The sequence below is a fragment of the Canis lupus genome, chromosome 31 (genome assembly GCF_011100685.1).
Source record: "Canis lupus familiaris isolate Mischka breed German Shepherd chromosome 31, alternate assembly UU_Cfam_GSD_1.0, whole genome shotgun sequence".
Classification (NCBI taxonomy): Eukaryota; Metazoa; Chordata; class Mammalia; order Carnivora; family Canidae; genus Canis; species Canis lupus.
Window position 1 is genome coordinate 13,102,137 of NC_049252.1, and position 23,029 is coordinate 13,125,165.

Consider the following 23,029-nt stretch of genomic DNA (forward strand, 5'->3'; position numbering starts at 1 on the left):
TTTAGAATTCTTTGGTTCAGATAGGATGCCTTTTTGCAATTTGCACAAAGGCACCATATGGAGCTAGCTGTGGCCCTGTATGGATGATGGCATATTGGATCATATTAGCTGTAAAATATACAATGGATGATTTATAAGTAGTGGAAAACAAAAGACTTTTAACTTGCATGTCAAGAAACTATTTTGGTTTTCGATATATCTTTTTATGTTAACCTTTCAAAAACTCTTACTTATAATTCCTTGTGGCAGATCATGATGACACCGAACATGCAAGGTATTATCATGGCGATAGGTAAATCCAGGAATGTATATGACAGGTGTGGCCCTGAAGCAGGGTTCTTTAAGGTACAATTAATATTCTCATTTAATGTTTTAATGTTTTTAAAATGAACTTCTTAAAATATTTTATTTCCTTGAATTAAATTTGGTTTCCTGTATAATTTCTCTTTTTTTTATCTTAGACACAGCCACCTGATGTTCTGAGGGTTTCTTTTATGCAAGAATCTAAGAGTGATTTTTTTTTTTTTTTTTTTGGTAACCCAGATAATTCAACCAAAAACAAACATTTTACTGGAGTTACTCTAATAGTGTACCTCTGGGTTGATAGCAGAAATTTGAATTGTGTTTTTATTTGAAGAGAATAAAAGGTATTGATGAGCAAAAGTAGGAACTGAGTAATTGTTTCTGGTATAGTTTATTTTCTTCTCATTGGTAACACTATTAGTCAACATTACAATATATATTTTTTTTAATTTCACTATCATTTGATTCTAAACTGCTTTCTTCACTTGGTTGTTTCAAATATGATTTGTTCATTTATTTTTATGTTTCTTATTCTCTTACATTTTCTCCAAATTAATTTTTAGTATCCTGGTCATTTCGAGAAATGTGAGACCATCAAGCAGTTGCCTTATTCCATAACCAAATCTTTTTTCCCTCTAATGATGTGGAAATGTTGGGGTTCTGGAACAAATGGTTAAGAAAGAATTCATGAGACACCTTTGGTACAGAAAAGAGGTTTTAGAAAGGGGGTTATATTAAAGCATGGGGACTAGACCTGTGGGCAGAAAGAGCTGCACTGGAGCTTTGAGGGGTGGCTGATTATACACTTTCAAGTTGGGAGGGCATTAGGGACAGTGTAGATTCTAAGGAATTTAGAAGCAAGGTTTCCAGGACCTTGAAGGTAGCTGTTAGGAAAAGGTCATTTATTACCATCTAGTAAAACCTTAGTCATGAGACCTTTCAGACATATATCAGTGGGTTATATGGTTGGTGGGGGAATTGCTAACATATAGCTTGGTGGGGGCAGGTAGAGATAAAAGAGGTTTCCAAAGGAATCTTTGTATATAAAAGGAAACTTACAGGATTCTGGACGTCAGTCAGGCTAATGTTAAGATAAGGTTGCCTTTGCCCTTAGCAAAGTATTAACATCAAGGCAGTTGAGTTCCTAGAGGAAGGTCACTCTACCTATTTCAAGGGCTTGTCAGTGGGCTATAAGTTGTAAGGAAATTTAGTGGTTTTTTTTTCTTTTGCCTTTGTTCTCCACATCATTTAGTATCAGATCTTTACAGTGTTTTCCTTAAAATATTATTGGTTTTATATTTTTGAAGGGCGAAACACTGTATGTTTTGTCTTATTTTGATTTACCAAAAACTTCAAGTTGTTTTCACCTCTTGCACTATTAAAAGAGTTACTTTCTAAAAAAACAAAAAGACTTTATTGAGGTATAGTTTACTACAATAAGCTATAGACCTTAAAAATCTAAAATTTTCCCTTAATTCTCTATGCTCTTCCCCCATCCAACTCAATCTTCAAAAAGCTATTTATATTACCATTTCTTTCATTCTATAGTACAAGAAAGGGCTTTGTGCATAGTAGCCTTATATTAATCAGCACTTTTGAGCTTGTTAGAATCAGAGTGACCAGCCATCTTGGTGTGTGTCCAGGACTGAGGAGTTTTCTGGAATACAGGATTTTAAATGCTGAACTGCCGAAGTTTTGGCAAACTGATCCCAGGATGAGTTGATTGCTCTATTTAGTAAGAATGGTTGAAAAACTGCTGTTATTGGAAAAACAAAACAAAACTTTAAAATTCACCTTATTTCCAGGTGGTCTACATTTTCTTTTCTTAAAATACACTGAGTGTATATCTTATACAATTTTCATCTATTTCTCTTGGAAAAGTCTGTCATTTAGAGTAACAGTACCTTTTTGGTCAAATTGGATATCTTTATGTTGAATTGGAAATATCACTTTTTAGATTAATGCCTGTATATATTTTAAAGAGCCAGCTAATTATATATACTGCAAACAACAATACACCCCACTCGCACCCCTGCTGCGGTAACAGCTTCCAGTTATTTTATCTAATCGTTTTTGCATGAATTCCATATCTTTCAGTGAACACAGTGCTTGAGTTTTTGTGATTTTTAGTTTACACATTTCCTGTTGAATTCCCTACTGGGGGATATGAACAATAAGCTCTCATTCTCCTGTCTCCGCTCCCCACCAACAGTTCCCACTGTTCCATCTAACACACACACACACACACACACACACACACACAAAAGTGTGTCTAAAATTTTGTCATTTGGATTAAATCAGAATTCTCAGTTTGTAGTATTATTTCTATGTATTCTACTCAGAATTGAGCTGAGTCATAAACATTATTATTTTGACTCCCCCCCCCCCTTCAGCTTTCATTTCCCTTGGAGTTGTTTTATTTTTTGATTTGCTTAGTTTTCTATATGATTACTGATGCACTTCTAAACTCTCTGCCAGCTGTTTAAATCTCCTCATATTTTGCTGTCAATTTAATGTTCTTGGAGAAATTTATTTTGGAATAGACTTCCTGGAATAGACTTCTTCTGGAATAGACATCTTCTATAAGTCTATTCCAGAAGAAGTCTATTTGAGAGCTTTGTAACCTGTTTCAATCTACATTGATTTTCTTTTACCTCCAGTGTATAACTAATATCTTGGGATCTTTATTCACCATTACCTGGGGATGCCCTTTGTGTCTTGTCGTTTATGTATTTTCTATATTTCCCTTTTTCAGTTTATCATCTGATTTTGAGGCAGCAGCAAATCTGCCATGTTTATATCCCTGTATATTTATTTTCACCTATCTGTAATTGAGATATATGCACACAAACACACATATATAATCTTATGTAAATATTATCAGTTACTTATGATTAATGTGTAGCTTTTAGTATAGGTAAATGATTAGCATTTGGAAAATTCTAGCTGATAATATATAATTTTAGAAAATTTGTCATGTAAATAACTAAAGTAACATGTACACAATGCAGTCATTCACTAATATGTAGATGTCTAAAATAAAACTAGTAAGGCAGTCTCTGCCACTGCCCTATGTAACCACTGTTAACACTGTGTATAGCCTTTCTGATTTTTTCCTTTTGTTTATACAAACATGCATATATAGGGAAATTTTTTTTTCATTTTTAAATTTTACTCATATTATTTTGTAACTTAACATCACTCAGAAATATATTGTGGGCATTCTAAAAGTGAAGGCACTATATCTACCATATTATCTTTTCTACCTGCTTTTAGAATTCTAAGGTTTAGATACATATTTTCATTTATTATATATTATCCTCTTTATGGACATATATCCTATGTTACCCAGGCTGTCATTTCTATTTGAGTTAGTTTATGGTATCTTTTTTCATAAAGAAGTTTTAAAACACTGTGCTTTCAAATCTTTCTACTCCTTTCTGGATTCTGGAGTTTCATTGCCATACAAAAGTCTTCTTTGACCCAAAGTATTACAAGTTTTTTTCAGTAGTTTCTTAAAGCATTTTTCTTAGTAAATTTTTATTTTTATGGATTCAATGTACACACTATAGTAACTCAGTAGCATTTTGTTTGGGTTTTCTACATTCTCTATTAATAAATTTTATTGTATTTTTCTTTTTTGTGCTGTCTTCATCAAGATTGATTTTATGCTTATATTAGCTTTAGTAAATGAATTTGAAAGCTTTTTTTGTTTTTCTTATACTCTGGTGTGGTTTACATAGGAATTATCTATTCCATAAGAGTAAAGTTAGAACTTGTAAAACCAGATGAGCCTAGGCCCTTTTTTGGTTGTAGATTTTTTGATAATTTTTTGGTTTCTTCTACAGTGATTGGCCTATTTAAACATGTTCTGTTTTCTTGGCAATTGATTCAAATCAATATCAGGATTCAGTATTAATTCACAAAATATATATGTAGCACAGTAACTAACATATGATGGCTGCTTCTGTCTTACTGTTTCCGTAAATGAGATATAGAATATAGATTCTTAATTTTATTTTGTAATGCTTAGTTTATTATACATAATTACATATAATTATAGTATAGTATGGTAATATAGCTATATTTGCCTTCTGTTGCATTACCAAAAAAATCTTTATTGAGTCTATTTTATATTAGCTTTTTGGTTATGTGAGATGTTTTTCAACTCTGCCTTTTTCTAAAAATGGACTTCCTTATGTATTTTGGTCAGATCAGTTTTAAAGTGTTAATATATGTTTGTCAGTGGTAAACCATGTGATGAAATGTTGTTTTCTACTGATAAAAAGATAAGTTGGAGAATGAAACTTATATCTGGGTAAGTGGGCTGGCTGAGGTTTCACTTCTTAATTAGGAAGAATCACAAGGCAGTTACAGACATTGTAGTAAGCCGGCTCTCCCGCATGGGATCTGTTCCCTGTAAACACATAGTATGGGAGTTAGTAGGCAGGCGGAGCTGGAAGAAGTAAAGATGCTTACCTGGGTTCTTTGCCCAATTGACTATATTATGTTTAGTTTCCACTGTTAACAGAAAATCCCCAAATTATAGTGGTTTAAAGAAAGAAGTGTTTGTCATATACAGATGAAAATCTGAACGGCAGTACAAGACTGCTATGATGAGCAAATTTAAAAGCCACAAGGAAGGTGCTCACAAAGTATTTGTTGCTTGTATGTGTATGTACGGCGGTGGCGGTGGGAGGGTCATTTCATAATTGTGATCATGGGATTTGTATACTTTTTTCACTTATTTTGAAGACATTAAAATATTTTTGTGGGTTTTCTTGTTTGTTTTTGTTGTGGGGGGAGAGGGGTATACCTATTAAAGTATCCTTAGGATTTTTTTTTTTTTAAGATTTTATTTATTTATTCATGAGAGATACAGAGAGAGAAAGGCAGAGACATAGGCAGAGGGAGAAGCAGGCTCCATGCAGGGAGCTCAATGTGGGACTTGATCCCAGGTCTCCAGGATCACGCCCTGGGCTGCAGGCACCAAACCGCTGAGCCACCCAGGGATCCCTGTCCTTAGGATTTTAATGAAGTACTGACACTTCTGTATTCATGAAACTTTTTTTCTTGGTAGTCATAACAGTTGTTCCTAGTTGACATAACTTTATCACGTTGTTTACTTTTGAAATGCTTATTATTATTACCCCTTTATTTACTCAGAGGACATAAAAGTACATTTAGTAAAACATGTAACATGCCAAAACGTACAGCTCACGAGTGTGCAGCGTAGTAAGTGACCACAGTGTGAACATGTCCCAGTAAATCCCAGTCAGGTCTGGAACACTGCAGTACTTCAGAAGCTCCTTTTGTTTCTCCTTCCTGTTGCTCAGTACATTCTTCCACTGCCCAAAAGTTGACATTATCTGGACCTCTAACAACCTAAGTGAGTTTTCTTATGCTTTATACACTTGGAATCTTTTACTACAGGTCTTTTTTCTATCTGGCTGCTTTTACTTCTTGTGTTTGGGAACTTTAGCTGTATTTTGAATATAGTTGTAGTTCATTCTCATGTTATTCCATTGTATGAATATCCTGTAATTTTTTCTCATTCTCTTGAAAAGCATATCGTGACTTATTTATTATCTGCTTATATCAGGACACTGTCCTCAATCCAGTGTGTGTCTTATAATTTTACTTTATTACTGGTCTTGTACCTTTCTTAATTTATTCCTAGATGTATTAAAAAAAGTTTATTTTTATGAATTGAGACACCTCTCCTTTTTCTACCAAGTTATTGGTAGGGTAGGTAGTGGGAAAGCTAATTAATTTTATTTATTTATATTGTACCCAATTACCTTCATTTTCTAATAATTTTTAGTTGATTCTTGTCATTATTTCAGCACCCTGATTCCCAATAATTATCTCATTATTGGGATAATTTCCAATATAATTTTTATTTCCTTTCTTTTTATTAGGTTGACCAGACTTTTCAGAATATAAATATTAAAATAATGTTAGTAATATGCTTCTTTGCCTACTTTCTGATTTTAATGAAGGTGTCTCAAGTATTTTATTTTCAAGTATGATGTGTAGTAACTTATAGATTTCTCTTTACAAATTTAAAAACACTTTTTCTCAAATTCGTAGTTGAGAGTTTCTTCTAAACTGATTGTTGTTGGAATTTAGAAATATTCTAATGTAAAAAAAAAAAAAAAGAAAAGAAATATTCTAATGTATCTGTTTGAGATATGAACAGATTTCTTTGTAATCCTTAATCTTTAGAACGTAAAGATTTTATCACTGACCCTCTCCTCTTTTTAAACATTATAAACACTGTTTCTGTATATTCTTTTAGTATACAATACAGTTTATCAAGAATAGACCAGGGTTGACATCTGTGTTCATAAGTAAATTGGTCTATAATTTCCTATTTTATATTTGTCAGTATTTTGTGTTCATATTATGCTGGCCTTATGTAGTCATTCAGAAGATTTTTCCCTTTTCTCAGGCTTTGAGGTAGTTTAGATCAAGAAATCATTTGGTCCTTGAAGATTTGGTGTAACAGCACAGCTCTAAAATAATGGGCCTGATTCCTTTATTGGGTACAGATCTTGGACAACCTTTTCAGTTCTTCTGTAGCTTTACTGGGTCTCTTAAAGAACTTGGTAGTTTCTCTACCCTTTAAAGCAGTTCTGTTAGTTTATATTTTCCTAGATGATCATCTGTTTAATCAAAAATTTGTAGTTTATTGGCATAAAGTTATGTATACTTAAAACAAATTTTAAAGCTTTTTAAAAATATATTTTTAGTATTGTCGCCTTTCTTATATGTGGTGGAGTTTTCTCCCATACTTTGGTTTTCCATCCAGCTTTTTGGAAAGAAAAGCGTTTGACTGTTAACTGCCACATATTTTATTTCTTCTACCTTACTTTAGTTTATTTTCTCTCATTTCCCCCACTCCCTCCAGTGTCTTAAAATGTACTTTTCCTGTACTGATTAAATTGGAATTTTCCTTTGATTACCAGTCTGGCTATGTCCCATAGGTTTTGGTATCTTATGATCCCAATATTAATATAATTTTGATTCCTTTGGCCCAAGAATAAGACAGTATTATTTTAATTCCTAAGAGGTTAGTTTGCAAGTTGTCTTTATTTTTAATTCCTATTTGAATTGTATTGTGGTCAAATCATATAGCCTATATATTTGGAATTTGAAGTAGATTTTCTTCCATCTTTTGGTACACTGTCAGTTTTTTAAAAAATAGTCTATAAATACTTAATTTATACATATCTATAGTTACATGCACACTCATACATACATACTCTCTGAAGTCAACTAACCTTATTTCAGAGATAAGAGCATTAAGACTTCAAAAGAGAGAGAAATTAGTCTTGTTGAAAGGGTCATCTATAAATAGATGGGGAACAAACAAGAAAGGACATCGTGTATTTAGAGAACTTAAGAAACAAGGACCCGTGTGCATCTGTGGGAAGACAAGCCTTACTTAAGTGGAAGGAATCTTTCTTGAAGAGTCATAGGAAATAAGACTGAATGGGTAACTTTGGCCCTGATAGTAGGACCAGGTTAAAGGTTTAGTGAAAGACCTAATGACCAGTATTACATTTCATTTTATAAATGTTTGGTGGTTTCATTGTAGTATCTTTGGTAGTTAACTTAAATAATTATCTTCACAGGCAGCCAGAGTATGGAAAGGACAAACATAATTCTAGGGTAGGATTCTGAGGAAGTAGTATGTATCAAATTTGACAGCTCAGCAGTGTTAACTTTATTCATAATGATAAATGGTGAAGAACTCTGCTAAATATACTGACATGAACATCTGTTGAAATTTCGAAGGAATAGATATGATTGCAGTGTATTTTAAACATCAGAAAACTTTTTTAGAAGGAGGTTCATAAAAATAATTGATAATTATAAAAAAATAATTTATGCTGGCAAAAAGTGATTTTTGCATGTTTGAAAAATTTTTTGTAGAAATTTAAATGTGTCTTTTTACCTCTACTGGTTTAACTATCTATAGATTGTAACTTTGGCATTTACTTGTACAAATTGGGAGAATCTTAAATAGAATAAATATAAGAGATGAACATAATTTTAGAATAAAAGAGGGATAATATTGCAGCTTGCTAATAGAAATCTCTTTGCTCTTAAAAAATACATAGACTCTATTTTGAATATAGGTAAAAAATATATGTATAACCATTTAGTGTTTTAATTCCTTATCTCTAAACCTACACTTTCACTTTAAGAGACTCAATACAAATATATTTTGGTCATACTAATTTTGACCAAAAGCATGATACCTGAAATATTTGAATATCAAAAGAACGTGTGATAGTCTATGACAGTCACTGTCTGAAGAGCATAATAAAGAAAAACAGTTGATTGTTTTTGTTTTATATTTATTCTCAAATTCAGTATAGTTTGGCTATTAAATGAACATGTGCCCTTTATTTTCAAATTAGAAAAATGGGAAGATTTTAGAGTTCTAAGCAAAGCTTATGTGTGCTAGTTTCATATGCATTAAAGTGACCTTAATAATCCTACATGTGAAAATATAGTTTTCAAGACTATTTTTAACCACACCAGTTAGGTTTTAAAATGGCATGTATAACCAAAAAAAAAAAAAAAGCATAATTTATGTTAGCTATAAAGTAATAATTCTGTTTATAATACTAAGCTATATAGAAAGGACTTATAGCCTTGCCTTTAATTAAGTATAAGAATGTATAACTAGAATATTTCACTTAATGTTTGTCAGTTACATTTTTTTTCCCTTCTGTAAAATATAGCATAGTGTCTGGATGGCCAAAATTGCTTAAGAAAGGCATGGATTTTTTGTAAAATATTTTGCATGTGGCCCCAAAACGTTTTATGGTAAACAGAGCTAGGATTTAGATATAAGTCCAATATAAATGAATATTATAAAAATATTATTTTTAATAATACATGTTTCTTGTATACAGCAGTATTTGATATGTAAACTTACATTTATTTCTGTATGAGCCAATATTTCCAGATGATTTGCTTATGTGTAAAACATGTATCAGTGTTATTTCCTGTTATAAATTTTTGAGATCATCTGTTTATAAAGAAAAAGGAAGCTCAAGCATAAGGTGGTAATAATAATATTCATTAATTATTACACTGATAAAACTCAAATATTTTTGAAACAACACGGAATTCATTCTATGGTAACTAAAGTCTGAGGGCTTACTTTTTCATTCTTTATTTTTGGATCCTTCAGCTAAAAGGTAATTACAGTAGTAGTATTATGCCTGTAAGAGTCAGTTATTTTCTTTCAGATATAGGTTTTCCAGAAACATGTATTCCAACCCTAAAATTAGGGATATTCAAGATATACATGAACATTAAGGAGGGCATGTGATGTAATGAGCACTGGGTATTATACAAGATTGATGAATCACTGACCTCTATCTCTGAAACTGAGAATATATTATATGTTAATTAATTGGATTTAAATAAAATTTTTAAATGAAACTGATACTGGAAAACATAGGGTAAGAGTTATTTAGTATCTCAGTCTTATGATGCTTCTGATTAGACGACCAGACTCTAGTAAGTTTTACAGCATTATTCATATAGGAAGGTTAGGTGTATTGTTTAGTAATACTTCTCTACATGAAAACAAAAAACATTTTTATAGTGAAGGGATAAGGAAATACACATATGGTCAGTTTTACAAAGTTCTTTTCAACTATGTAATATGGGACAGTATTTTTGTAATACTTTAAAAGAAAAAAAGTATTTGGACACAAGAATAATTAAACTGTAGTATTGAAGGATTTAATTATTATAATTACCCCAAATTGGCATTTTGTTATATTTTCTAGGCAATTAAGTTGGAGTATTCAAGATTGGTTAAATTGGCCCAAGAAGATACCCCACCAGAAACAGATTATCGTTTACATCATGTAGTGGTTTATTTTATCCAGAACCAAGCACCAAAGAAAATCATTGAGAAAACATTGCTAGAACAATTTGGAGATAGAAATTTGAGTTTTGATGAAAGGTAATTTAAAAATATGAAATATCTAACTCATATACTCAAATTGTCGTTTTAAAATAGCTTTCAATGCAGTTTTTTAATGCTTATTTTATACCTATACAGAGACCTATTTCAATAAATACAGCACAAAACTTGACTTCACTTAATTTGAACAGTTGCTTTATAATTTCTCTGGAGTTTATAGTTGTGATCTTTAAAAAGTTTGAGCTGAAAATAATTTAGATTGTTTTAGTATATTTGAATTATTGACCAAGGTACTGAGCTAAGCAACATAAAGATATACAGAAGAGTATACTATAATCACTGCCCTTTTGGGATTCAGTATTTTAGAAAAATAAAGAATTCCTCAATCTCTGTGCTATGTATATTTGAGTCAGTTCGTACTTTATTGTAGGGGGCTGTCCTATAACTTGTAGGAGACTTGGCAGTGTTCCTGACCTCGCCCTGCTAAATACTGGTTGTACCTCCTTCCAGTGGTGACACCCCAAAGTGTCTCTAGATATTGCCAAATAATCTCCTGAGGAGCAAAATTACTCTGTTTGAGAATCACTGGAGAAAAGTATTTAATTGTATATACAAATAAAATAGGTTAATGCCTTCTGACGTCAAGAGAAGCCTTAAAATGGTTAAATTATATATTGTATTTTTATAGTAAAGTAAGCTAAAGAAGAGAAAGTGTTACTAAAATCATAAGAAAGAGAAAACACACAATACTGTAAAAAATCTGTGTGTGAATGGACCTGTAAAACCCATGTTATGTCAGTATCTACTGTATTTTGGTTTACCCAAAAATGTTTTCTCCTAGAAATCTGTATAAAATTCCTAGAATTTTTTCCTATGATTAGAAAATTAAAATATAATCTAGTTAGAATGAATACTATTTAAAAAATGTAAACCTTGGATAAAAATCCAAGTATTGGACATTGTTTTAGAATACAGAAACACTTATGTTATCTTTTAATTCTGAAATAATTGATTATCTTTTCATGAATATCTCAAAAATACTGAAAATATGTATAGCAGAGAATATGAGAAAAACAAAGCATTCAGGATTTAATTCCTGTTTTACCATGTGTCTGCTGTAATATTTAGGATTAAGTAAAATAATACAAGTAAATGATTTGAACAATATATGATAGACAATAAAGTGCTCAGTGAATGTTGGTTATTCCAATTTTATTAATATTAGCATGAGCATCACTTATTTTACATATAACCACTGCGAAGAGCTCAGAAATATGACTGATTATGACCCTTATTATTTGGTTTGTTGGGACACCATGTTGCAGTGAATATATATACTATTGCACTTGGGGAAAATATTAATGGGATAATCACACTGACTTCTCATTCCTTTATAATTTTTGTTCTGAGGACTACAAATTGGTCAGTTTGTTTTGATAGCCTAGTTTCTCTTACACTAGAAAGACAGAATAAGATCCCTGTGCTAACTAAATATATTCTGTGGAGATTTCTTTGTAACAATGATTGTATACATTAGAATGTCTCTGTTACCTGAGACTGAGACGATAGGCACATTTTGGATTCCTTTTTTTGCTATTTATGAACAATGCCATTTGAAAGGGGAAAATGAGATTTAATGTCTCTTAAGCTTACTTAATACATTATAAAAAAACACATTTCATTTGTTTACTTCTGCAGTATGTATTGATAGAGTGTAATTTAAAAGCCATATGTAAATATAGCATGGTAAACTTGAGTTAAAATTATTGATGCTGTCTTTTTTATGTACTTTACCATCCAACATTGATCCAAAAAACATTTTCAATTAAAATTATTTGGTCGTTGCTCCCTCAAAAAACCATTGCTCAGTGACAGTGGATTTTATTTTCATGTGTTGGGTAGTTTAGTTTTGTGTCACATATTTTTCAGTTTTTATGAATTCTACTTTTGATTTAGAAATGCATTTTTTTTATTTGAAGGTGTCACAATATAATGAAAGTTGCTCAAGCCAAACTTGAAATGATAAAACCTGAAGAAGTAAACTTGGAGGAATATGAGGTAAAGTGCCTTTTGAGAGGTTGAGCTGTAAATTGAGGAATTCTATTGTTCACTGATCTACCTATTATTTCAACATAGTTGAGCGCATGAGCGAATAAGCATAGAAGAGGGTAAAGTAACCTGTCCAGAGTTTTCACAGCTAGCAGATTATAGCTTGGTTAACACAACCTGGATCGATCGATCGATCGATCTATCTATCTATCTTCCTCCCTCCCTCCCTCCCTCCCTCCCTCCCTCCCTCCCTTCCTTCCTTCCTTCCTTCCTTCCTTCCTTCCTTCCTTCTTAAATGTTATTATGGTCACTGAACCCATGCTGTATTTTCTTTGTTTGCCTAATCAGATATTTTAGGGAAGAAGTTAAAAACTTGACTTTAATTACTGTATGCCATATACATTTGTCATTATTGGACAGTGTTGTACATGTGAGAGAGAGCATGCATGCACACTCATATCATGCTTATGGTAATTTTTGTACACAAAATTCTTTCGTGTTAACTTTGGCCTTAAAATTAATGCTTTTTAAAAAATTTATCAGTTTAAACACCTAGTATTTCTTCAACTTTTTAATTTAGCTATATATTGTCTTTTTAAGTTTATAAATCTAGTAAATTTTAAGCTGATTTCATAGTGTCTTTTATTAATGTTTGGTCCCAAACTTAATTACTTTAGATTCCTTTAAACAATTATTGTAATTCATCACATTATCATATAAGAAAATGCACATTTTTTAAAAGATTTTATTTATTTATTTATTCATGAGAGAGGCAGAGATATAGGCAGAGGGAAAGGCAGGCTCCCCCAGGGAGCCTGATGCAGGACTCCATCCCAAGACCCTGGGATCATGACCTGAGCCAAAGGCAGACACTCAACCACTGAGTCACCCAGGTGCCCTAAGAATACTCATTTTAGATGGAAACCCTTAACCTGGAATACAATGTACAGTTACTTTAAGCTGCTAAAGAGTCTCTCAAAGAACAACAAAACTATCAAATATATAGAACTATGGACATTGAAAGCTTTCCTTTTGTCATCAACAAAAAGACAGGGATGTCTGCAACCACCACTTCTATTCAGAATTGTACAGGAAGTTCAAGTGGGCAGCAGCAAAGCAACAAAAATAAAATGTAAAAGATTGGAAAAGAAGAATCAAGGTTATCATTATTTGGGGACTTTATACCTAGAAATTACAAACAAAATTTACAGATAAATAATTGGAACTAGTAAGAGAGCTTTGCAACATGTAGAACTAATGTCAAGCACCAGTTTTTTTAGTCCTTTATCCCAGCAGCAGATAATGAAAAAGTGAAATTTTAAAAAAAGACACTATTTATAATCGCATCAAAGAGTGGGCAGTAACTAGAAAACAATTTAGCAAAAAAATGTACATGACTTAAGGAGACCTTAAAGAAAAACCTAAATAAATGGATATACATAGATATTTGGAAAACTTGGTATTTTAATGATGCCATTTTTTCCCCCAGAGTAGTTTACTGATTCTGTGCATTTCCTATCAAACTTCTAGCAAGTTGTTTGATGAAGGTTGATAAGCTGATTTCAGAAAGTTTATGAGGAATACCTGGTTGGCTCAGTCAGCAGAGAGTATAACTCTTGAACTCAAGGTCATGAGTTTGAGCCACATGTAGGGTGTAGATATTACTTAAGTAAAACCTAGAAAAATTTATGAAATGCGAACATCTCACTCTAGCTAGATGTTCTTGAAGAACAAGGTAGGAAGGCTTATTCTATTAGAAATCAAGAGATACCATTCTTAACCACTATGTTTTATAATAATAAAAGCATAAGGGTAGGTAATTTACAACAATAAAGCAGAATAAAAAATCTAAGAACATATGTGTAAATAAATGTACATATGATATATGCCAGAGATGACAAGTGAGTTGCTCACTCTGCTTTGTCTCCAAGATTCAAGTTACGTGGGACTTGATGTTTTAATTATGATTTGATTCTGCAGTCTCTCCCCGTGGTTGCTTCATCAGATTGAACACAGCATATTTTTGTTTTGAACACTTCTCATATTCTAACTGCAGAGCCATTAAATCTTACACATATTTACATGATATGTTTCTGGATTCTGTGTATCCTGCATATCTTTATCTCGCTCTGAGTCACGAGTCAGCAAACGTTGGCCCACAGACCAAGTCCAGCCCACTGCCAGTTTTTATAAATACAGTTTTATTGGAACTATTTGTTTACATATTGTGTAGGACTGTTTTCACACTACAGTTGCAGAGTTGAATAGTGACAACAGAGACTGCATGGCTTGCAAAGCCTAACACTTACTGTCTAGGTCTTTACAGAAAAAGTTCACTTACGACCTCTCAGGCAATTCTAATGACAAGAGTGGCAATTTGAATACTTTCCCACAAGAGCTAACTTTAATTATTTATTAAATCCTATATGAATTTAGTTACAGTTTTTCTTGAAGCAGTTTCTTTTTTTTATAATTTAACAAAAAATCCGGATAATGTTTTCTAGGTAGAGGGTGTCAGTTCTGAATTCTTGAGTCCTATTACATGCCCAATAATTGGATTTTTTGGAGGGAGGTGTGGTTGGAATATGACATGCTTTTTATTCTTTTCACCATACCTCATATGAAGAAACTATTCAGCTACCATATATAAAATAAAATTTAACATAAATTTGGCAAAGTTAAAAGGTTAAATAAATTTATGATAATTTTCTTTTAGTTTCTTAAAATTCTTCATCAAATAAGTCTTCAGTATTGATTCTGTTACAGTAGTAACTTCATTTACCTCTTACATCCAATCTGATGTACATCTATAATAATGTTTTAATAATATACCTTTATACAGAACGGTTTTTGAGAAACACAAAACATGGTAGATTATTTTGCCTTTATATTTGTTATCTTACAGTGAATCATTTAATTTCTTAATAATGTCTAATTTGTACATTTATTCTTAGACTAATAAAGTCTTGTGTATTAAAATTGAAAGTCTTGATTTAGGTCTAGTGCATCTTAATTTTGAATTCTTTGCTTCTATTAATCTGAATAGTTGTCAGAACAATGCATTACTTTATAAACAGTTTTCATTATGGTTTTAATATCCTCCTCTGCATTCTTTTAATATTTTCTTTTACCTACAGGAGTGGCATCAGGATTATAGGAAATTCAGGGAAACAACAATGTATCTCATAATTGGGCTCGAAAATTTTCAAAGAGAAAGGTAAGGCAGAGTGGCCAAATAGGAAAGGAAGAGCTTAATTTCTGTACATAATTCTATTTGGTTATGACCTCATCTATAGAAAATATTTTCTTCACAATATGTATTTTTAATAAACTTTTAATTTTATAAGTTTTAGATTTACAGAAAAATTGTGTAGTTAGTAAAGATAGTTCCTATACACTCCAAATATTTTCAGTTTTCAATTAAATCTGTAAGGTTGGCGTTAATCTTTGTTTTTATTGACTCTCAAATACTACAGTTGAAGTTTCGGATGGAATAGGATTAGGTTGAAGCCTACAAGTTTGCTGGTAGCCCAACACAGAATTCTTTGTATTCCTTAACATTTGCATTCAGTCTCCAGCCTTTTTTCATGTTCTTTCTGAGTCTAATCTTGACTTCAGAGCAAAGATAGTCTTTTCAATCTGTCTCTTTGTCCGATCTTCCAGGTACTATAAACAGTATAGCTGTAGAAAATAGATCACTTGTCTTCTAAGCTTTGTGACTACAAACACATTTTAGATCATTTTTCACTTAAATTACATATTATTTTAAAGGAATCTCTACTTATTAAATTCTAATATTTATTTTTAAGTGTCAAAAAAGGATGGATACTGATTATTTACTTACACATTATAAACTAGTGAGTTTGTGTTTACATGTTATTCACGTATTTCTTAACTCATAATCTTTACCATGAATGTACTTGACTAGTGATTTTTTTTTAGAAAGTGCTGTATTTTTAATAGACTGTAATAGTGTATTCAAGTAAAAGCATTATTGAATCCCCTCTTTTCTTTCTTTCCTTCCTTTCCTTGTTTTGTATGAACTATAGGAAACCTCCACTGAGATGTTGATGCAATTTTGTTTTTAAATGACAACACGGGGTATTACTGGCCATCCTGGTTGCTACCAACTACATGTGACAATTTAAATTTAATTAAAAATTTTTAAACTAAAAATTCAGTTTCTTAGTCACACTAGCCACATTTTGAATGTTTAGTAGCCACCTGTGGCTAGTGGTTCCCCATATTGGCCAGCACAGATAGAATACTTCCATTGCTGCAGAAAGTTCTGTTGGACTGCATTCCTCTATTTGTGGGACCAAAATTTTAAAAGTTAACACAAAATTAAAAAATAATGTTAATACTTGGATGCAAATTATTAAAGTCCTAAAGTCCTAATGCTTGTGTAATTTATTTATTTATTTTTATTTTAACTTTGTTAACAGAGTGCAATATTGATTTTTGGAGTAGAATTCATACAACATCCAATGCTCATCAAAAATATATCACAAATAGTGTGTACTTTATAAGGTAATTCACTTTGGTCACTGAAATAGAAAAGTATTTTGATTAGTAGCTCCATTTTGAGTTACTTTATTTTGGTCAGAGTTTTATTTCTTTAATAGGAGTATTTAAATTCACTTTAGGATATCTAGGATTAATATTTCTGAGAAGGATAGTAATGTGACCTTATAATTGAACAGAGTATCTAAGATCAATAAGGCATTTTAATTTTATAGATAAAGAAACTATTTTTTCTTACACACGTCTCCAGAGAGATACAGTAATATTTTTTTCAGGGTCACACAATTAACTAGGGAGAGAAAAATTGAAATAGAGATCTGTATTCTTATAAAATTTAATAAAATCGGGTAAGTACAAGAAGTATTTATTTTTCTCAAAAAGAATTAAAAAGATGAAACTGTCACTTTCTTGCTCTCTGCATTCACTTCTATATTAGCTTTTCTTAATTAACATTTGTTAAAGAATTTGAGATATAACTTGGAAGTATTTAAATTTCATAATTTGCTTATTCTCAAATATATACTTATTCAGGAAGTGAAGATTCTGTAGCAAATGTTATTGAATCAGAAAGGTCAACTAGAAAACTAGTAATAATGACAAATATTTATGGCCTATTGTAAAAAGAAATGTTCATTTTACACTTTAAATATAGCAATTACCACAGCTAGCAGGTTAGAAAATATTGCCAAAGATTCTGTCCAACTTTTTTTTTTTTTAAGTAAAAACATAGCACTTTAAAGCCTTGAATGGAATACTGATTGATAGTCCATTGTCAAGTCTGTGAGTAGTGAAGTGAAATTATGTTTTTAGGAACCATAATTTTATAATACTGTAAATGAGGATAAAGAGAATCTACAAGAGCTGCATGGTCTTGTTTTATCTTAAAATAAGAATGTGGTACCTGAACAGCTGAGTCTTACTCTGATTTGTTTGAAGATATGTTTGTAGGCTCTTTAGAGGTTGTTGATAAACTATGGAAATTGTGTACTTCAGTAGAATATTGGAACAAGGTCATGGTTTCAGAGCTATTCTTAGAGAGGTAACTCAGGTCTTGAAGGCCAGATATGAATGTCATCCAAGGAGACTTTTGAGTAGGAAACTTAATAGCTATAAAAAAAAAAAAAAGGTAGATGTGCCAGCAGACTACCTTAATTTAGTGGTGTAAAACAACATTTGATACTATTATCACTCCCTTCTTTTTTTTCTTTCATAAATAAAACAAAGTCTTTAGCTGAGCTTATTTTTGTATTATTTCAAGATAAAATTCCATATTCATAGGTTTTCTCAAAAACAAATTCCTTTTCAAAAGTATGAAGTAGCTTATTTTTTATGAAATAGTTTCAGGTGTGTAATTTGAGTTGTCATTAATTTCAATTCTACATTTAACATTTGAAGTATAGAATTGATTTATATTTGAGCCCATGAAATTAAATAATAAGCAGTAAAACTTAGTGTAACCTAGAGTTTTAAAAGTGTTTCTTTATAATATTTCACCTTTTAGGATGTTACATTTTCTGAGTTAATCCATAAGAGAAGGTATGTTATGATTAGAAAAACTGACACAAAGGTGATATACTATCATTCATAATTTAGTTCTCCAAATATATACCTGTATCTACTTCTTTAAGCATATGAAGAGAGGATAATTATTTTAGAGGCAAATAGAATGCTCAAACATTTCCACCCTCATCCCTTTTTAAAACATAGTTTGAAATTCATAACCTAGACTTACATTAATATATATTAATATTATATCAAATATGAGAGACCTAATTGCCAGCTTTTATGTAGGTATGCTCTTTTTTTTGTTGTATCTCACTAGGGTTTTCAGATTTAGCAGGATTCTTTTCCCCTTCTACTTTCCCTGGACTCCTTTAGATATTCTCCCCTCTACCGATTACATTTTTCTCTGTGATGAGAACTGTACCTACACATGGAAAAAACCTGAATGGTCACTGAATGAAACAGATGATGTTTGTTATAAAGAAACAGAGTAACTTGATCCTTCCTTCAAACAAAAATGACATTATGTTGTTAAAAAAGTAGATTCTCGGTTTCATATCAGTCTTAATTTTGACTCTAAATGGAAGACTTGAGGGAAATGATTACCAAAGAAGACTAGAACTATCTAAATTCAGTAATTATGGACTTTTTACTCCCAGTCTTTTCTTAATTCCTAGCTCCGTTTTTTGTTTTTGTTGTTTACTTTATGATATAACTACATACTGGTTTCATATGTGCCTGTTGCTAAAAAGATATTCTCAGACTTATAGGGCATTGGATAATATTTTTATTGTAATGTTCTGAATAATCAACACTTAAATGTGTACTTAAAATATTTTATAATTGTAGCTGACTTTTCTTATTTTTCCACAAAGATGAAATACTAATGCTATGTGTTCCTTTTAATTTTTAAGTTATATAGATTCCCTGCTGTTCCTTATCTGTGCCTATCAGAACAACAAAGAACTCTTGTCCAAAGGCCCAAACAGAGGACATGATGAAGAATTGATATCACATTATAGAAGAGAATGTTTACTAGTAAGTTGAATATACATAGATCCTGTTTACTTTATCATTTTGTCTTACATTGAACACATTTTCAGACTCATGTGTGATTGACAATAATTCTGATGGGGAAAGCATCATGATGATGTTTATAATCTGGGTTTAATCCCTTACAATGTGAGAATGCACTCAATGCACTCAATGTACTCTTATCCCTTCTTTATTAATTCTAAATATTGCAGGTGATAAACTAGAAATGTGCTTAAATTGAGATAAAAATACTTACATTTCTATATTTAGATTTCTTCATCATTCTGCCATTCCCTTTTATGGTGAGAGAAGAGGCGCTGCACAGGGCCTGAGGAATTATTATGATTATTCCAGAAAAAATAATAGATTTTTTTGAGTTTTTATAAATAGTATATTTGGTGTACATATTGTGAAAAGATTCATTGTAATACAGTATCCTTTTTTCTCACCTAGTCTTTGGTAGGTTTTTTCCCCTCAAATATTTTTACTATCCATGTGCAGAAATATTACTATTGTTATATAAACTTTAAAAAATCTTTTTAGTAGTTTTTTTTACATCACATTACTTTCTAGATGTCTGGAGTACTTTCTCTCATTAGCTAATATGTATTAAATGACAAAGTCCATCTTTATATATTTTTCCAATTGAATTTCATCTTTAACTACTAACATTGCTCTTGAATACAAAATTATTCAAGAATGTATGATTTTTGAGCTTATATAAGTTACATGGTTCAAATATAAACAACTAACTAGGTATGCTGGTAAAATGTTTTCTTTCAGTAGAACTACATAGTATAAACTAATTGTAGTCTTTAGTATGTCTTTAAAATTTTCAAATGAGAATATTAGAAGTTTGTGATCTTACTATTTTTCTCTCAGCTGCTTTTATTGCATTTGAGTGTATTTTAAAACTTGAATTGTTAGTGGTTTGTATCCATGGAGGATAGTTCTTAAATTTGGCCAGTTTCAAAAAGTTTTTAGTCAACACCTGAGAAGGAAGACTGGAATATATTTTAGCTTAAAAAAATACAAGATATTATATATTTATATATGGAATGAATTAAAGCAATTTTTAATGTAAAAATATTAAAGCCTTGGGATATGGAAATATTTTGGTAAAGCTATTTTAAGCATAAATACAGCCAAAACTTGGTTACTTCAAAACATTTAAAAAAATGATAGAATGTTTCTCATTAGTTTATAATAGTAAACCAGCCATATCTAGTTTGGTGTTTTACACAGGGATTTAAATGACACCTCGTGAGGATTATGTCAGGGTTCCTTTTGGGTTTTTTTGTATTGAATATTTACTGAGTGTCAGATTTGAGGGATACAAAGACAAGACCTGTTTATATCCTGCCCTCTGAGAACTCCGTCTGTACAGAAATGACTTTTATATTCCAGAATAAATGTCAATATGAGAAACACGCAAAATCATATGCCTGCAAGTTGTCAAGGAAAACTGTAAGAGATACAAACAACACTGATCTGGATCTTGATGGATAAATAGGAATTTTATGCCTTGTAGAGAAGACAGAAGAACAGTCTAGCCCAGAGGGACAGTATATGAAAAGGCATGGGAAGTATACAACAGAAAATGAAGATAGATCCATTGTGGCTAGGTTATGAGGAACAGGGTTAGGTGGAAATGATGAAGCTAACGGTACTTGTTGATGTCAGCCTATGTAGAAGCTTATGCAGCATTCTAATGAGTTTGGACCTTTTTAAGTTTAAGTAGATTTGACATGTTCAGGTTTGTTTTAGAAAATAATTCTGGCTATAGCATATTAGAGGATGAACTAGAAAGAAGTAGAGATTGAAGTCCCTCGAAGGAGGAAGAAAGGTGAGAGCCTCAACCAAAGCAGAAGTACAGTGGGTACAAAGAAGAGGGCATAGAAGATGATGAAAGAAGTGCCATCAAGGGACTTGGTAACTACTAGATGAGTGGAAAGAAGGAAAAAGAATCATCAAAACTGCCTGACTTTGTAGTTTTGTGTTTGGCTTCTGGGACTCTAAAGAAGATGAATAAATTTGGCTTTGGGTGTTTGATATTTAAGTTGTTTCCAGACAAGTTAACATTAAATTTCAGAATGATAGTTAACTATTATGTCTTTGAATGTATATTGTAAAAATTATACTAGGTGCTTAATGGCTTATTTCATTTAATTCTCTTAACCACTGTATATGGAAGGTGATAATATTCCATTTTCCATATGAAGAAACTGAAGCTAAGAAATTATGTATTTGCTCAAGATTAGATAACTAACTGCTTAGTGACTGAGTTAGATTTTGATCATAAGCCTCTCTACAAAGTCAAGAGATGAATCCTTCAAGAATGACATAAACATAAAAATATAATTTTTTTATTTGAAATTCAGCTTAAAACTATGAATATTTCAAAAGCATATCTATCATGCTCTAAACATAAAATTTCAGACCTAAACCCTTCAATATTAAGCTCTTGTTATACCTGTAATTTCTTATCTGTTTCCTATGTCTGTATTTCTTATCTCATGAATTTCTGTCTTCTGCTATCAGCACACTTGGCCTGTACTCTAGTCTACCATGTGTTTTTGTAAATAAAGTTTTATTGAAACATAGTCCAGTCATTTGCATATTATATATGGCTGCATTAGTGCAGCAATGACAGAGTAGTTACAGCAGAAACCATATGGCCCTCAAAGCCTTAAGTATATCTTATTACCTTGTCCTTTACAGAAGTTTTCTAATCTCGATGGCAAATTGTAAGCTCCGTGAGGGTTTCCTGTACTAATCACTTGGGTTCCTCTGAAACTAGAACAGCCTCTGGCATATAGTATGTATTCAGTAAGAATTTTTTGAAGGAATAATGAATTGATTGATTTTTTATTTTATATTCAAGAAATACAACAATATTTATTCACTTGGCATTTCCAAAAAGATGATAAAATGTTCTTCAAAGTTAATATGGAATCTGAATTTTTTTTTTTTAATTTTTAAAATTACTTTGATGTCTTACCAAATTTTAGAATAGGGGAAATTTACCTCTGGAGAATAAAAATGGCCCTTGTAGTGATGATTACAGTAATATAAGCTGAATATGAACTTTAAAAATATAACTATTTTCACCACTTCTTTTTGCTTTTGTTTTTGTTATTATTATATGTACAGCTTTTTCTAAGAGACTTCATGCTCGAATAGATTGAGATTGTTTTTCCTGATTGCTATTTGTTCTAAAATTGTTTGTAAACATACTTATTATGTCATCTTCAATATTAACACAAGTGTTTTTATTTAATTAAAAAAACCCAAACTCTTTCTTTTCCTCATTGCATTAAGAAATTAAATGAGCAAGCGGCAGAATTGTTTGAATCTGGAGAGGATCGAGAAGTAAACAATGGTCTGATTATCATGAACGAGTTTATTGTCCCATTTTTGCCCTTGTTATTGGTGGATGAAATGGAAGAGAAAGATATTCTTGCTGTGGAAGACATGAGAAATCGATGGTGTTCCTATCTTGGACAAGAAATGGAATGTAAGTTTAACCTGTGCTAGTGGGCACCTCAGTTGTTGGGATTAAGTGTAGTTAGAATTAGATTATTATTTATTCTTATCATTTTTTATATTCTGTAATATTTTACATTCACATCATTACTTTTTTTTTCCTGTTTA

The 23,029-nt window shown here is 31.3% G+C and overlaps 1 protein-coding gene across 4 annotated transcripts in view; it reads left to right on the forward strand.

Annotated features, from left to right (window-relative positions):
• USP25 (ubiquitin specific peptidase 25) overlaps positions 1-23,029 on the forward strand; it is a 136,900-nt gene that overhangs the window by 112,270 nt on the left and 1,601 nt on the right. For 2 of the 4 annotated variants that reach the window (XM_038581247.1, XM_038581250.1), the window contains exons 20-25: positions 250-345; positions 10,125-10,303; positions 12,244-12,322; positions 15,451-15,530; positions 19,255-19,378; positions 22,697-22,892. In XM_038581247.1, coding sequence (XP_038437175.1) covers positions 250-345; positions 10,125-10,303; positions 12,244-12,322; positions 15,451-15,530; positions 19,255-19,378; positions 22,697-22,892 — 754 coding nt within the window. The remainder of the gene's footprint in view (positions 1-249; positions 346-10,124; positions 10,304-12,243; positions 12,323-15,450; positions 15,531-19,254; positions 19,379-22,696; positions 22,893-23,029) is intronic. The other 2 variants (XM_038581248.1, XM_038581249.1) reach the window with 1 other exon arrangement.